Here is a 16,923-nt window from a genome sequence, read left to right on the forward strand (position 1 = left end):
ACTTGCAGCATGCTTACAGAGGCCAGCATTATGGCCTGCTTTGACTGGTGTTCACTTCAGCAAGCGTCGGTGGGGGCGATCAGTTGTGTGTACTTTGTATGTGAGGGCGGAAAACACACACGCAGTAGTTGTGTTTTGTTGAGGAGCAATTATGAAGTGTTTTTAAGAAGTGAGCGAGTGGCAATCCCAGAGCTCCTCACAGGTAGGTTCATTGAAGGGAGACCTGACCTGCTTTTTTTAGCTAATTAGCACACATCTACTTTGTAGCATGCAACAACTGTCTTCATATACAATAGGATAGCTTTATGGTCATTTTAGTCGCTGTTGAGTTCAAGGTTGCTACCTTGAGGGAGTTTTTACTGGCCTCCAAATTGTCAATACAAATGTAAAAATAGTTGTGGGTTTTTTGTCGACCTTCACCTTCTTTGTGAGGACTTCCTGTCTTTATGCCATTCCATGTGTTTTTCTGCAATATCATGAAATAAAATGCCATTAAATTGTTAAAAAAGGTCATTAAGTAATGTTGTACAAAAATAATTAACTGACCATTGAATTAATTGCCTCACATTTTAACTCATCCATCCATCCATTTTCTATGCCCTTATCGTCATTAGTGTCGCAGGGATATGCTGGAGCCTATCCCAGCTGACTTTGGGTACACCCTGGACTGGCTGGATGCTTTTTAATTTCTTAATTTTTGTAATTTCTCAATTGAAATATGTAAAATTTTTAACAAATTTCTTAATTTTTCTAATTTATTAATATCTAATTACTTAACTTTTTAATTTTAATAATTAAACGATCATAACTTTTTCAACATTTTAATTCATTTGTGTTTTAATGATTTTATTTATTTTTATTTAATGTTTTAGCTTCTTCCTTGATTCAGATTTTATTTATTTTTATTAAATTAATTTCATAGTAACTTTATTTTTACACAAAAAACGTCTCTATTTTATGACTTCCTTTCCTTTACTTTACTTACTTATTTTTGAAGTTTCTAGCTATTAGACTTTTTTATTTCAATTAATTTGATAAATTTGACAATTTAATATTTCAGACATTTTTCAATATTAAATAGACTTCCATGAATATGGACAACGTTCTTAAAGGAGCTCAGTTGTGACTCCCATGTCATTCCAACACTATCTTTGACGCTCACTGAGGTCAACTGAGGTCTTGAACTCTCTCTGCAACATTCAAGGCACGTTTTTTCCTGAAGAATGTGGCCAAATTCCGACTTCCAATTCCATCGGGACATTCTAGTATATTACGAAAGATACTTACTTAACAAATGAGTGGCTTGCTGTTGGGGGTCACATTTTCCAGCTTTTCCTTTCCCCTCACTATGGCTGATGCAGAAGATGCTTTGAGCCAATCATGCGGCAACTTCCTGTCCACTCTTTGATCAGCGATACGGTGACGACTGCACTAATTCTTCATGATCTGGGTGTTGCTGCTCTATACCACTAATCTTTCTGGACTAAAGCTGGCTGCTCCGCATACTAATCCATGTAATGGAAGAGGAAGAAGACGTTTTTGCTCGTCAAACATCAGCCTGTGTAACCACATCTCCTTGTGTGTCTTCCTTCACTTAAAGAGTCCGTCCTCCCACCGAGAAGAAAGTGACGCTTTGACACTTCTGGACTATGTAAGACTTCATCACACTGCATTCGTCCATGTTGCACCAAAGTAGACAATGAAGATGGTGTCTATGGAGGGTGGTGACATGATTGAGTTGCTTGTAATCAAGAGCCACACCCCCCTACTGGCCACCTAACCTCTTCATCACCTCATTTAGCAGTCAGGCGCCACATAACTGGAGCTGACGAAGAGGAGAAAGGGGGCAGGGAGACCAAAATTCCTTGACTTGTCGAGTGGTGTCCAAACTTGGCAGTGAGCGCGGTGGGCATTTTTGTGAGGGTCGGCGAGGTTGTCGGGTCGCAGCCGTCCAAAGAGGAGAGGCTGACGTAAACGGCGACTTCTTATACGTTCCTTGTGTGTCTTCAGGTGCTGGAAGAGATCTCCTGCTACCCTGAGAACCACGAAGCTAAAGAACTCAGACGAATACTAACCCAGCCGCATTTCATGGTGAGTCAAAAAGTATATATATATTTTTTTTTAATGTTTGACAATTTGTCACATTTGTCTGCTATAATCATCAAAATTTAGAAGAATTGAAGAAATGCGTTATTGAAATGCTTCACTCTTTGTATAGTAAATGTATGCAATATGAAAGCATTATGCATTAAGCATTATAAGATATTCTCATTTATTGAGGTGCACCTTTAATGTCAGGCAGGCCACATTTTTACTACATACAAAAAAAATAATAATAATTGCATGACAATGTATGTAAGTAGTTGAATAAAATTGACTCTGGGTCTAATTTTAGTTAATGCATGCTCAAATCCAAGGTACTTAAAATAAGCATATGCCATCATAAAAAAGAGTTAATAAAAAGTTAATTTTCTTGCTATTTTGGCAATTATTTTGCTTATTTTAGGAAGAATTTTAGTACAGTATATATGAGAGTACAATCTGTAAAAATGTAGTCAAGAGATCTTTATTTCAGTTCATTCAAAGTGTTCATCATAGTGTGGTTTTTGCTAAGCAAGGTGTGTTCAAGAAGTATCAAGAGCTAGTAAATCCAGAATGTAAAAAACTTATTAATTGGAGTTTTGCCAGCTATGTGGCGTCCCAAAATAAGTAAAGTTGTTGATGAAAGTGTATTAAAGTATTGCAAAAGTATCAAAAATGCTATTAAAAAGTCTTCAATTTAACTTGAGGAGGATAGCTGTAGTGATGCCAAGATATTTGATAATTTTTCGCTTTAAATTATATTTTTCATCCAAATTGAACCCATTCCAGGAGTGGGGGTTTCAGGCAGGGTTGGCCGACCTTAGGGTCAGGACCCAAAAATGTGTTGCATACCAGTTTTTGATGCTGTCAGCTAGTTCATTGATAATCAATGAATGACCCAATCTCTAACGTCAGTTGTGTTCTCAAGCATGTGTTTATTGTATAGAACATGTTTTAATGTTATTGTCATGTAAATATGGCAATCTGTACTTGTGTCATACGCAGAAAAACAAATGTTTTGTGTAATTATGTGTCGTGTAAATGTAAAAACAAGTTATGCCAGTAACTTTGTTTAATAGTGAAAAACAACAAATAGTAATAGTGTCTTTTGTTGGCTTTAATGGTGCTTATTACCACTTTACTAAAAAAACACGCCATGTAAAATACATGCCCCATTTTCTCAGGCTTGTTCATTAATAGTTTCTGGTTTATTTTTTTTAAGCCTGAGCAGCATGAGTTAATCTATTTAAGGGGAAAGCCACTCAACTGTCATCAGTATCACACCATTAATCCTGTCAGTGATTACTGCTGGATCAATGCACTCACTAACAGAAGACTTCAGCATGGACAAGAGGGTTGAAGGTTGCATGGTTGTGATGAGGTATGGTATGTTCTGTTGTATTAATGGAGGTACTGCGCTCTGTCCATCAACCACATCAGTGACCCTGTGATTTACCCTGCCCCCATTAGTGAACATACAACTCCATGTGTGTCATGTGACGCGTATATGGAAATTCCACAATTCCTCCTATTTCAGGAAGCATTATTATTATTACAGTATCGCTTAACATGGGGCAATACTATAAATAAACATGGATATACTTACTGAAAGTACAGCTTGTGTAGTATATAGGTTTTCTAGCCACTGAAAATGAGTCAACACCACCATTCATTCATTCATTTTCTATGATGCTTGTCCACACTAAGGTGGTGGGGTATGGTGCAACTTATCCAAGGGTGTACCCTGAAGTGGTCACCAGACCAACAACCTTACACACACACATTCATACATATGTACACACAATATTGTACATATTACTGTAATATCTTGTTGCATTCATAGATCATACTGTTTATAATTTATATAATCTGCAATAACCATACTCTAGTCACTTCATCGCAATACTGCACATATTACTGTTATTATATATTGTCACATCCATACTGTTTATAATCTGTATAATCTACAATAGCCATATTATAGTCATTTATATCCCTGTACATATCCTCACTGTATTATAGTCATAGCCTGTTATAGTTTTTTTACATTTGCTTACTACTAAGGTACTTATAAAATTGCACTTCTGGTTGGATGCTAACTGCATTTTGTTGCCCTGTACCAGTGACATGAGCAATAACAATAAAGTTGAATCTAATCTAATCTAATATGGGCAATTTAGAGTCAACTGTTAACAAGAGAAAACATGCATGTTTTGACTGTATGGTCAGTATGCTAACCACTAGGTCACCGTGCAGCCTCAACAGTCAAACACGAGTTCTATCTTCACTGGAAAGCTATGGTTATTTGAGTAGAAACATGACATCTAACATGGAGAGCATAACCATATGCAGTATTGTTTTCCTGCCATAAATGTTTGTTACTCGCCCAATTAAATTGTCAATAACAAAACTAGCAACTTTGCTTTTCAGAGAGATAATTGTGTCATGGTTTGAGAGTGCAATAGTGCTGCCCACGCTGGGGAGCTGTGGTTCATTGGGTGGAAACATGGATTCTAACATGTAATGTGACATTGATTGTGTATCCAGCTTTTTTGACAATAGTGGTAATTTATCTCATTTTCAGTGGATAATAAATACTTCAAAATATGTTGTACTCACTTTTGTCAGACTGTACTGAGACTAAAATGTTAACAATAACAATGTTCTCATTGTTTAACATGCGATTCTTGGGCCATAGGCGCTGATGCAGGCCCACGATGTGGTGGCCCACGAGGTATACAGCGATGAGGCTCTGAGGGTGACGCCTCCGCCAACCTCGCCCTACCTGAACGGCGACTCGCCGGAGAGCACCAACGGCGACATAGACCTGGAGAACGTCACCCGAGTGCGCCTGGTCCAGTTCCAGAAGAACACAGACGAGCCCATGGTACGTTTTCACCTATTCTGTACTTCATTGACCTGAATCGGAGAAGGATTGTGTTTCATCTCTTGACTCGCTTGACATTTGACATACGATGCAGGGCATCACACTGAAGATGAACGACTCCAACAACTGTATTGTGGCCAGGATCATGCATGGAGGAATGATTCACAGACAAGGTAGCTTCCGGTGCTAACATCACCAACATGCTTTACATTTGCAGTATTCATTGACCTCACTCTCTAGTACTACTGCTTGACTACTATTGCTACCACTATTACTACTTCTACTACTACTGTTTCTATTTACTCCAACTACTTTTCCTGCTTCTACTATAACTATTTCAGCTACTACTATTACTAATCCTACTATAATTACTACAGCTACAGGCACTGCTGCTGCTGTTGCTGCTACTAGCTGCCATTACTAGTACAACTACTACTACTACTATTTGACTGCAACTGCTCCTTCTACTGTTACTACTTGTACATCTACTACTACTGCTGCTGCTGCTGTTTTTACTATTACAGTTGCTGCTACTATGAATGTTACTATTTCTACTATTACTACTACTACTACGACTACTACTGCTGCTGCTGCTGTTTTTACTATTACAGTTGCTGCTACTATGAATGTTACTATTTCTACTATTACTCCTACTCCTACTACTATTACTACTACTATTACTACGACCACCACCACTACTACTACTACTACTACTACTACTACTACTACTACTACTACTACTACTGCTGCTGCTGCTGCTGCTGTTTTTACTATTACAGTTGCTGCTACTATGAATGTTACTATTTCTACTATTACTCCTCCTCCTACTACTAATACTACTACTACCACCACCACCACTACTGCAACTGAGCAGTCGCAGCATTTTAAATCTAAATAAAAGCTGCAGATGAGACTTAAAATACAGCTACCGCAATCTCTCGAAGTAATTTAAAACCAAAAAAGAAAAAACATTGGCATTATTATTATATCATTATTATTATATATTATTATTATTAATGTTATTGGCATTATCCATTGCTGATAATGCCAATGTTTTTTCTTCATGAGAGACCCCAGCGGTTATTTGTTTTTGTAGACGACACCTGGCAACTTGAGGAGTCTGTCCGGTTCATTAAATAGAGTCATAGATTGGAGTATTTCCAGTCCACCATTTTGGATCTTTGTTGGCATTTCCACATAGTCCAGCATTGAATGAGCAACCAAGGCTCTTGTAAAGTTTCAGCTTCCTATTCATTTTGTGTCATCAGGGACACTGCACGTTGGAGACGAGATCAGGGAGATCAATGGCATTAGTGTGGCCAACCAGACTGTTGAGCAGCTGCAGAAGATGCTGGTAAGCGACGCCGTGTTCTTGTGATGCTTCGCCGTTAGCATGTGTTTACTGTATGTGCACAAGCTGAACTTGGGACCTGTGTGTGCGATGTGTGTGTTTACAGAGGGAGATGCGAGGCAGCATCACTTTTAAAATAGTGCCAAGCTACCGGACCCAGGGCTCTTCCTGTGAGGTAATCATCCCTCCTCTTTCTCTTCTTCACTCATCTTTTTACTAACTGCTCGCCTGGGTGCTCAGTGTAACTGTTTCTACATGTGTGAAATGGACTGTGTGACTGACTGAGTGTGTGTGTGTGTGTTTTGCTACCACTGGGTCACTTGATATCAGGCACACCAATTTCACAACCAAGATACCGGAACCTTCCCCCTCCTCTTCCCACTTCTCCTCTCTGCTCCAGGAATGACAAACGAGTCCCTTTGTGGTTCTGTCCTCATCCTGTACTCCAATGTTTTATCGCACACACACACACACACTTGCTCGATTGTGTGTGACTTTCATTCCAAGGCTCCACCTTCCAAAGTTCTCATCTTTGACTATACAGTAAATAATGATCAATAAAAATGATACTATAAGAGCAAAACCAGGCTTTAAACATGCTTTAACAATCAAGTTCATAAAGGCTACTGAAGAGAAATTCAATACATTAAAAATGTTTAAAGTCAAATCAAGTACAGAAAATAATCTAATTGTATTCTAATGTAGGTTATATCTAATATTAATATAATACATATACTACACACACACACACACCCTGATTTGAAATGCTACTGAGAAACTGATAATATCTATGTATTTATTTGTACAAACCACTGTATGAGTTGCTGGTACCAGCATTGTTCAAGCATGAATCAAGACACAAACAGAAAAGCCACATTTTTTAGCAGTCCCCCCCATGTGGGGGCCACTTTGACATTCTTATATATTTGGTTACAAAAAAAAGTGGTTAAAAAAAGTTTTGTATCATTATTTTTAGTTATTTAGTTTGTTCGGTTTACATTATGCCTTTGCTTTATTTAAAAACAATTTTTTAAATTTAATTTAAATGTGCCACGGGCCAGTAAAATATGAGCTATTTATTATAGCTCTTGACCAGTTTTTTTAATTTTAATTTTTTTTTATTTTTGGTAAATGTCATGCAATGCAAGAAGCTTTTAATATTTATTTATTTTTATAGAGGGAAAAATGTATTTTCTCAGCTTTTAATATTTATTTATTTTTTATAGAGGGAACAATGTATTTTGTCAAAAGGCTTACATGATTGGAGGGACACTCATTATGTATAAAATAATCTTAATAAAAGTAATAGTAATAGATAATAGCAAGATTGATTCCGGTCTCTTCATCCTTGGTGTATTTGCGTACCATCCTCCATAGCCATAATGGCCTATTGTTGTCCATCACGTTGTGATGATACGGGGATATGCAGGCAAGACTGCCCAATCATGTGTGTGTGTGTTTGTGTGAGTGAGTGTAATGCTGACCTGTATGTCTTATTTCAGAAAGAGTCCCCCAACACCTCCAGGCAGTCCCCTGCTAATGGCCACTCCAGCATTAACAGTTCTATACTGGTAAGGATGCCCCCTGTCCCCAGCTTCCCCAAAAAGGGGAAAAACTTTGCCGTCCCTTTGTTTTTTTTATACTTTTTAAAGTCCCCTGTGGTGTTTTAAATCCTACAAAGCATATACTGTACAGTACATGTATAACATCACAATAGTCCTATGTGGTTTCTGTCTACGATGCGTTTAAGGCACATGTCAATGGAGGGCCGAGACACTGCTGGTTTTCTGTCTAACCAGTTTCTCCAGGAAGTGATTGAATTGATGAGTTCCTCCGCCTGCTTTAGTAAAAATCTGGAAAGAAAACCCGCAGTGTCTCCAGCAGTCCATGGCACCAGTGTGACACCACTGGAAGGGCCCCCCCCCCCCCCCCCCCCCTCCTATCGCGTGTCCGATATCTCAGTTCACAAATTGGTGTGTGACTTTTAAGGGCTGCTGAGTGCTGTGTATTGGTCATAGCCGCTTGCACCTTTGCTGTGCGCTTTGCTTGCAGCAGGTGGCGTTACGCTGTCTTCTCATCCAGCTCTGCTGGTGCTGGCTTGGTTTCTAAAAGTTTTGTCTTTCCAATGTTTTACTTCGAAAGTGTTAAACTCTGTTCTCTCTGCTCTTGGACAATTTTTTTTTCACCTCCTTAGGACTTGCCGTCCACCATTCAGCCCAAAGGTCGACAGGTGACTATAAACACGCAGCGACTCTTCCCTCTGAAACATCATTTCCAACAGGCAGTACAGTAGCAGATCACTCCTCTCACAAGTTATTAATGTCAACCATCACCTTGCACAATAGAAAATAAAAAAAGCCCCAAAGTCAAACTCCACAGTGCACCGCAAAATTGCATTTTAGAAACAAATATAAAGTCCTCAGTATGTCTGTTAATGTATGGGAATATACTGGAGTAATGAAGGCGTGTCCTATATTTAATTAGTTTGCTCCTGTTGCCAGTTATTCATGATAACTCCCACCTTGCATAATTAATTGAAAGACTCCAAATTATCCACCAAGCCAAAGCCCACTGGACACTCGCTCATGCATACAAAACATAAGCATGTCAGATCATTCATCAATTATTAATAACTGCCACCTTGCACAATAGAAATTAATAGAAATATTCAAAGTAATCACTGATGTCAAATTCCACAATCCTGCACAAATGTATGCATGTGTAACATAAGTGTATCTTATAATTGATGCGATCTCTCCTCCAATCAGCTGCCAATCACCACCACCAAAATAATAATAATAATCCGCAGTATGTACAGGGATATGCTGTATTGTAAACGTGCAACCACTCCTCCCGCCAGTTGTGAATGATAACTGCCACCTTGCATAATAGACATCAAATAACTTGAAATATTCATGCACAAGCATGTCAGATAACTAATGCGATCACTCCTACCTCCTGTAAAGTTGCTTATGAAGTGATAGAATCCCGCCTGCACCACAGATCAACTGTTTGGACCGTATTGTAGTGGACCTCTACTGTACTGCTTGCTGAAGGCCTTTTATTTTCACACAACATATTGCTTGCATCCAATACCCCCTCACACACTCCCTCCCTCCTTTACCCCCCGACCCCACCCACCTCTTCACCTGAACAAAAAAATGCTTTTTAGTCCACCTTCTCGTCCTCCTCTCCTGATCTTCTCAAAGTCCATCTGTGCACCTTTGTTGCTGCTTTTATGTAGACCACTCGCTGACTTTACTCTGTATTTAAAATATAATGGTTTACTATAAAATGGAAGAATAACATACAGAGGTCCAGACTAAGGATGGCTGTAATGTAATACTGTACAGTGCAATGAAAGACCATGGAGGTGAGGTTCCTCAGGGTGGTGCTTATGGTTCAGTGCACCTATACATCCATGCAAGTGTGTGTTTTTTTAATTGGGGAGAAAACACACTTCATTTTTTTCTGGAACAAAACACAATGAATAGATGATCAGACTTTTCCATCCTTACTCTGGACATCAGTCATTGGCTTTTCTAAAACACACACAAACAAACAATGTACTATCAAGTTAAACTGTGGTATTAATGGCACAGGCATTGTTAACCCCACCCTCCCATAGATGACCCTCAATGATTGATTATTGCATGCATGGCTTTGCTACGTCCACTAGGGGTCACCATCAGCAGTTATGGGCCACCTTTACCTAAAACCAGCAAAGCAGCCCTTTCTAACAGTTGCCTCATCATCCCATCCATCCATTTTCCCAAACACCTCCCTCTCCCCTTTATGTTTAAACTCATATATTATTGTAGTGTTTTTTTTAAACATTGGATTACTTTTTTCATCATATTTGTACTTACGATATCAAAGTGATGTACTTTTATTGAGTTGTAGTGTTGTAATATTCACTCTTATACTTACAGTAATTGTAAAAATCTGTGTTATTACACAATAGCATCCCCACATGTTGCTGACGCTCTGTTACAACTTTATTCGCACCTGAACACATCAGCAGCAGGTCTATAGTCCTCCTCAGAACGACACTTCCTCATTACTAGACTAGCGTGAGATGCATTCAATCTTTGTAATAAGTAAAAAAAAAAATGTATGTTGATATTCTTATCGCTCACTACTGTAATTCTTAGTACAGAAGTACAATTTGCTGCATTTAAGTATGCTCGGAAATCTCAGAAAAGTGAATTCAACTTAAGTTACAGTACTGGTGTCTTTGAAGGCAACCCTTCATGGCTCCTAATAACAATAATAATAATAAAATATAGTTATTTTATTTGTTAATAAGTTTCATATTGTGTGTTTTGTTTATATTTTTTCATAATATTGAACAATAGTGACTAGAACTACATAGTTTTTTTTTTTTCATTTTGTTTATGAATTCATAACTTTTAGCTAATTTATCTGCCTGCAGGGCTTCATGCAGCCTGCAGAGGGCAGTGAAATCTGACATAGAGTCATGATGTCACTCATGCATTGTCACTCATTTAACCCCACCCACCTCCTCCTCCATCACACTTGTGTTAGGAGACGTTGCACAGCCTTTTTTTGGTTCCATGATGTTTGTGATGCTTTACAATCCTAGATCGTACCCAGACCTCCAATCAAGGACAAAATGTCTGTCAAGGTAAGACATCAGCCTATGTCCCCTAGACGCTCCATCTCAAGATGGCTGCCGGGTCTAAAACATTTTTGAACACAAAGTGACGGCCCGAACAACGCCTGTGCCGCAACTACCACTCATTCCAAGTCCGCCTCCTAGCCGCTTCTCTCTTTCTGTCTGTTTCTCCTCTGAGTTCCACCATCTCGTCCATTATAGACCGCCACGGTTGTCTCTTTCTCCGCAGATCTACGTTAGAGCTCAGTTTGAGTACGACCCCTCCAGAGACGAGCTCATCCCCTGCAAGGAGGCCGGCATCCGCTTCCGCGTGGGCGACATCATTCAGATCATTTCCAAGGATGACCACAACTGGTGGCAGGGCAAGCTGGAGAACACCAAGAACGGCACGGCGGGACTCATACCGTCCCCCGAGCTGCAGGAGTGGTGAGATAACACACAGAACCCAACGTGAAGTTCCAGATGTTGATGCTTGCTGTGTTGTTGTGTGCGTGCGTCAGGCGGGTGGCGTGCATCGCCATGGAGAAGACAAAGCAGGAACAACAGGCCAGCTGCACTTGGTTTGGCAAGAAGAAGAAGCAGTACAAAGACAAGTACTTGGCAAAGCATAACGCAGGTACGCTCAAACAAATCCAGACATGGACGCCAGCTTGGTGTTGTTGCAACTTCAAAAACAAATGTAGACGTGTCTCAAAATGGCTCCAGGAAGTCTATAAACTGTAAACATACTGATACAGCATTATATGCTCAATTTAGACAGCTAGTACATACCAGGAAGTGGTACTAGTTCTCACAAATAAAGTAGTACTTTTACATTAGCAATCATTAAAACCCATAAAGACGAGACAAGGATGCTTTTTAGGTGAGCAACACACATAGTGTAGTTGTGTTCAAGACCGAGGTTAGTAACACGTTGGCAAACAGTGCACATGTACAAAAATATGTACACAAACATATGCACATTAATACACAAACATGTAGTAACGCATGTTGGCAAACAGTGCACATGTACTAAAATATGTACACAAACATAGTGCACATGTACTAACATTTATACACAAACATGTAGTAACACATGTTGGCAAACAGTGCACATGTACTAAAATATGTAAACAAATATAGTGCACATGTACTATCATTTATACACAAACATGTAGTAACACATGTTGACAAACAGTACACATGTACGAAAATATGTACACAAACATAGTGCACCTGTACTAACATTTATACACAAACATGTAGTAACACATGTTGACAAACAGTGCACATGTACTAAAATATGTACACAAACATAGCGCACATGTAAGACATGTTGTCAAACATTGTGTATATGTAAAAATATAAATATATAGCCACATGAGCACTTTTTGTGTACAAATGTTTGTATATGTGCACTATGTTTGTGTACATATTTTCTAACGTGCACTGTTTGCCAACATGTGTTACTACATGAGTACTTTTTGTGTACAAATGTTTGTACATGTACACTATGTTTGTGTACATGTACATACAGTATGTTAGTGTACATGTGCATGTGCACTATGTTTGTGTACATGGGTAAGCACTGAATACGTGCACTATTTGTGTACATGTGCACTATGTTTGTGTATGTATTTTAGTACATGTGCAGTTTGTCAACATGTGTTACTACATGTTTGTGTATAAGTTTTAGTACATGTGTTACTACATGTTTGTGTACATATTTTAGTACATGTGCACTGTTTGCCAACATGTGTTACTACATGTTTGTGTATAAATGTTAGTACATGTGCACTATGTTTGTGTACATATTTTAGTACATGTGCACTGTTTGTGTACATATTTTAGTACATGTGCACTGTTTGCCAACACGTACAGTATGTTGTGTACATGTGTTAGTAGGTGTGGAGTATGTGTGGGTACATATTTTAGTACATTCGCAGCATGTTTAGGTGTGTGTCAGTACATGTACAGTATGTTTGTACACGTGTTAGGAGATGTGGAGTATGTGTAGGTACATGTTTTAGTACATTTGCGAAACAGTGCTGCTGTGTGTTAAGCAGCTATCTGCTGTGTGTAGGTTTGTGTGTATGCCTATGGTCCTATATGTGCAGGGTGTGTACTATGTACAGTATGCATAGACATAGTCATTTGTGCAGTATGTGTAGTATGTAGGTGTCCTGTCTAAATACTCAGCCAGTATGTTTGTGTTGATGTATGACGTTGTGTCAGTCTCTCCTCTTCTTGCACCATCAAAACTAGGATGATGACATGAATGTGTCATCGAAGTCACTGTATTTTCCCGCCACATACTGTGATGTCACACTGTCGCCAACACTAGTGGCTTGTGTTGCTGGTGGTGACGATGTTATATGTCATTGTTTATTAGAGGAAAGGACTCCAGCCATGACACACAATTCTGATGACTGTGGACTGGACTTGACTATATGATCAAAGACTCTGGGACTTGACTCTGATTTTAGTCTGATGACTTGAAAATACCTGAGATTTTCAGTGAATTTGTTGAGTAAAATGTGTCTCCCCATTCCCCAAGTATTCAGCTAATGGGATTGTTATGTAATATCCGGCTGTTTGCAATTATTTTCTGTCATGTTGTTGTTGTTGTTGATGTGCTAAATGCTAAAGTTGACTGCGTTCCTGTTCTGATTACCTTTAAATCTGCACGGCGTGGACACCACAAGATGCTGATAGATGCGTCTTTGTGTGTGTTTTGTTGTGGAGCTGCGTGTGTGTGTATATACAATCTGCTGTTGTAACCTTCCTGTCCATCTCTCTCGCTTGCTCCTACTGAACGAACCTCTGTGCATGTAAGTAACCATGGTGACGCCACTCTTTACTTTCTTCTTCTTTTGCATCTGATATTTATGTTGACAAGCCGCTGCAGGTTACATCTGTTTGAACCCCCTTTTTGTGTGTTGTGTTTAGTTTTAGACCTTGTGTGTGTCTGTTGGTCCTATACCTATTGAAAGTGTCGATATTCAAACATGGCTGACATGATACAACATATTATTCATATTCATATATATATAGCATTCATGAAGGAGCGCACATGCTCATGTTGCATTATGATGCGTTGCACAAAACTGGCAAGTCATAAATTCCAAACCTCCAACGGTAGAACTAAAAGACGTTACAAACTAGAACAATCTTGTTCAAGTTTGTAGTGAGGATTGTTGACAAAGCAAATACTACTTTATTATGGCTGTCAAGTATTTCTACTCGTATTTATTTCCTTTCTACAAATTTAAAGAAATGTACTCTTTAAAACTGTAACATGTATTATACTGAGGGCTGTCAAGCAATTAAAATATTGAATCATGATTAATCGCATTTTGTATGTGTTAACTCATGATTAATCACAATTAATCACAGATAGAAAGAAGACTATAAGAAGTGTACCTTTTGAAACATGATTTTGCTGGAGCCTATCCCAGTTGAGGTACACCCTAGACTGGTCGCTAGCCAATCACAGGGCACATATAGACAAACAACCATTCACACTCACATTCATACCTATGGACAATTTGGAGTCACCAATTAACCTAGCATGTTTTTGGAATGTGGGAGGAAACCGGAGTACTCGTAGAAAACCCACCCATGCACATGGAAAACATGCAGAAGCCACACAGAGATGGCCGAGCTTGGAATTGAACTCGGGTCTCCTAGCTGTGAGGCCTGCGCGCTAACCACGCAGTCCACCGTGCAGCCCTATAAATCATAACGTACTTTTTACTTTTTAATATAAATGCTTTGAGATCTCTGACTATAATAGTTGTGATTTCCCAGTTTTCTCAAACGCAGCATGACATGAGTTAGCTGTAATGTATGAAGCATGTGATCGTGTCCCATAGGATCTGTTTATCTTATCAAGTTGAATGAGGTTCACATCAGTCAGATTGTTGCCAAGGAAATCACTGCTTCGGTTTTCCAAGCAACCACATGCTCTCACACGTCCTTGTCTCTTGTCCCGCCCCTTTAGTGTTTGACCAACTAGATCTCGTCACCTACGAGGAAGTGGTGAAGCTACCCGCATTCAAGAGGAAAACGCTGGTTTTGTTAGGTGAGGGAAGATCACCTAACACCTTCATAGTGTTGACGTTTTCCATTTAGGGTTGGGGTTCTGACCTCTGACCTCTGTGGTGTGTTTCAGGTGCTCACGGTGTTGGTAGAAGACACATCAAGAACACGCTCATCACTAAACATCCTGACAGATTCGCGTACCCGATCCCACGTAAGACGAGTGCCATCTTTGCAGGAAGTGATCATAAACGTAACCTTTATATCGGACTGTCGTGTGTCCTGCAGACACCACCAGACCCCCAAAGAAGGACGAGGAGAACGGCAAGAACTACTACTTTGTGTCTCACGACCAGATGATGCAGGACATCAGCAACAACGAGTACCTGGAGTACGGCAGCCATGAGGACGCCATGTACGGGACACGGCTAGAGACCATACGCAAGATCCACCAGCAGGGACTGGTCGCCATTCTGGACGTGGAACCTCAGGTGTGTGTTTACACGTGATATTGTATATGTGTGTGTGTGTTGCAGTAACATGTGTTGTCCACCAGGCGCTGAAGGTCCTTCGTACAGCAGAGTTCGCCCCCTACGTCGTCTTCATCGCAGCGCCAACCATCACGCCAGGCATCGATGAGGTAAAAGCGTTCTTTAGGACATTGGACATGTTAACGTCCTGCAGCATGACCATGTCTCAGCATGCATGCCGCCATCTTTCATTTCCTTGCTTTAATCTCTGCAACATGCATGTCTTTCTTTGGCGCCCCCCCTCAGACACCCAGGTGGTGTCGCACGTTGCCTGTAAGTAACAGCCAATCCCCTCCCCCGCTAGCCGTTAGCGTGTCTTTGCCCACTATGTCTTCCAGTCTGTCTCCCCATCGCCGGTCCCTTTGCTTGGTAAAGATATCGCTGTGATCATGTGGTACAAGGCTGACCAATCAGTGTAGAGTAGAACTGCAATAAATGGAGAAAGGAAACCTCCACCAAGTCATTCATTCATTTTCTACCGCTTATCCTCACAAGGTCGTGCTGGAGCCTATCCCAGCTGTCTTTGGGCGAGAGGCGGGGTACACCCTGGACTGGTCGCCAGCCAATCACAGGGCACATATAGACAAACAACCATTCACACTCACATTCCACCAAGTCAAAGTAAAGTTGTTTTTTTTTGGAAACAATGACCAAAAAAAAAAAAATACCTCAATAAAAATTACAAATTTTTACCCCAAAAATTGTAATATTACAAGTAAAAATTTGTGGTAGAATGGGAAAAATACACAACTTGAATAAAAGTAAAGATTTTACGCCAGATCAAGTCATACTTCAACACCAAAAATGGCATCATTTTACGGGAAAACGTTGGCTTATAATGGAAGAAAGCAGTTTCTTGAACAAAAAAACTATGAAAATATTACAAAAACAACTCCGCAATAAAATTATCAGAATATAATGGCAAAAAACCTGAAATATTAATTCATTCATTGACTACCGCTTTTTCCTCACAAGGGACGCAGGGGTGCTGGAGCCTATCCCAGCTGTCTTTGGGCGAGAGGCGGGGTATACCCAATCACAGGGCACATATAGACAAACAACCATTCACACTCACTTTCCACCAAGTCAACGTAAAGGTTTTTTTTTTTTTGGAAACAATGACCAAAAAGTAATATTACACCAGATCAAGTCATACTTCAACAACAAAAATGGCATCATTTTACGGGAAAACTTTGGCTTATAATGAAAGAAAGCAGTTTCTTGAACAAATAAACTATGAAAATATTACAAAAACAATAACATTATCAGAATATAATGGCAAAAAACCTGAAATATAACAAACATAAAATGTAATCATATTACGATTGAAAATAGCTGTGACTGTAATGCCACCTAATAACTAGCAGTAAGAAATAAGTTGAATTATAGTTTTGATCATTTCATATATACGGAA

At 39.5% G+C, this 16,923-nt stretch overlaps 1 protein-coding gene across 17 annotated transcripts in view; it reads left to right on the plus strand.

Annotated features, from left to right (window-relative positions):
• caska (calcium/calmodulin-dependent serine protein kinase a) overlaps positions 1 to 16,923 on the plus strand; it is a 92,709-nt gene that overhangs the window by 73,776 nt on the left and 2,010 nt on the right. For 2 of the 17 annotated variants that reach the window (XM_058082878.1, XM_058082880.1), the window contains 16 exons: positions 1,601 to 1,651; positions 2,011 to 2,091; positions 4,781 to 4,969; positions 5,064 to 5,142; positions 6,238 to 6,323; positions 6,427 to 6,495; positions 7,823 to 7,891; positions 8,515 to 8,550; positions 10,927 to 10,968; positions 11,189 to 11,385; positions 11,460 to 11,575; positions 14,942 to 15,022; positions 15,113 to 15,193; positions 15,268 to 15,470; positions 15,536 to 15,619; positions 15,756 to 15,782. In XM_058082878.1, coding sequence (XP_057938861.1) covers positions 1,601 to 1,651; positions 2,011 to 2,091; positions 4,781 to 4,969; positions 5,064 to 5,142; positions 6,238 to 6,323; positions 6,427 to 6,495; positions 7,823 to 7,891; positions 8,515 to 8,550; positions 10,927 to 10,968; positions 11,189 to 11,385; positions 11,460 to 11,575; positions 14,942 to 15,022; positions 15,113 to 15,193; positions 15,268 to 15,470; positions 15,536 to 15,619; positions 15,756 to 15,782 — 1,491 coding nt within the window. The remainder of the gene's footprint in view (positions 1 to 1,600; positions 1,652 to 2,010; positions 2,092 to 4,780; positions 4,970 to 5,063; positions 5,143 to 6,237; positions 6,324 to 6,426; positions 6,496 to 7,822; positions 7,892 to 8,514; positions 8,551 to 10,926; positions 10,969 to 11,188; positions 11,386 to 11,459; positions 11,576 to 14,941; positions 15,023 to 15,112; positions 15,194 to 15,267; positions 15,471 to 15,535; positions 15,620 to 15,755; positions 15,783 to 16,923) is intronic. The other 15 variants (XM_058082885.1, XM_058082886.1, XM_058082890.1 and 12 more) reach the window with 13 other exon arrangements.

This window comes from Doryrhamphus excisus, chromosome 9 (assembly GCF_030265055.1).
Source record: "Doryrhamphus excisus isolate RoL2022-K1 chromosome 9, RoL_Dexc_1.0, whole genome shotgun sequence".
Taxonomy (NCBI): Eukaryota; Metazoa; Chordata; class Actinopteri; order Syngnathiformes; family Syngnathidae; genus Doryrhamphus; species Doryrhamphus excisus.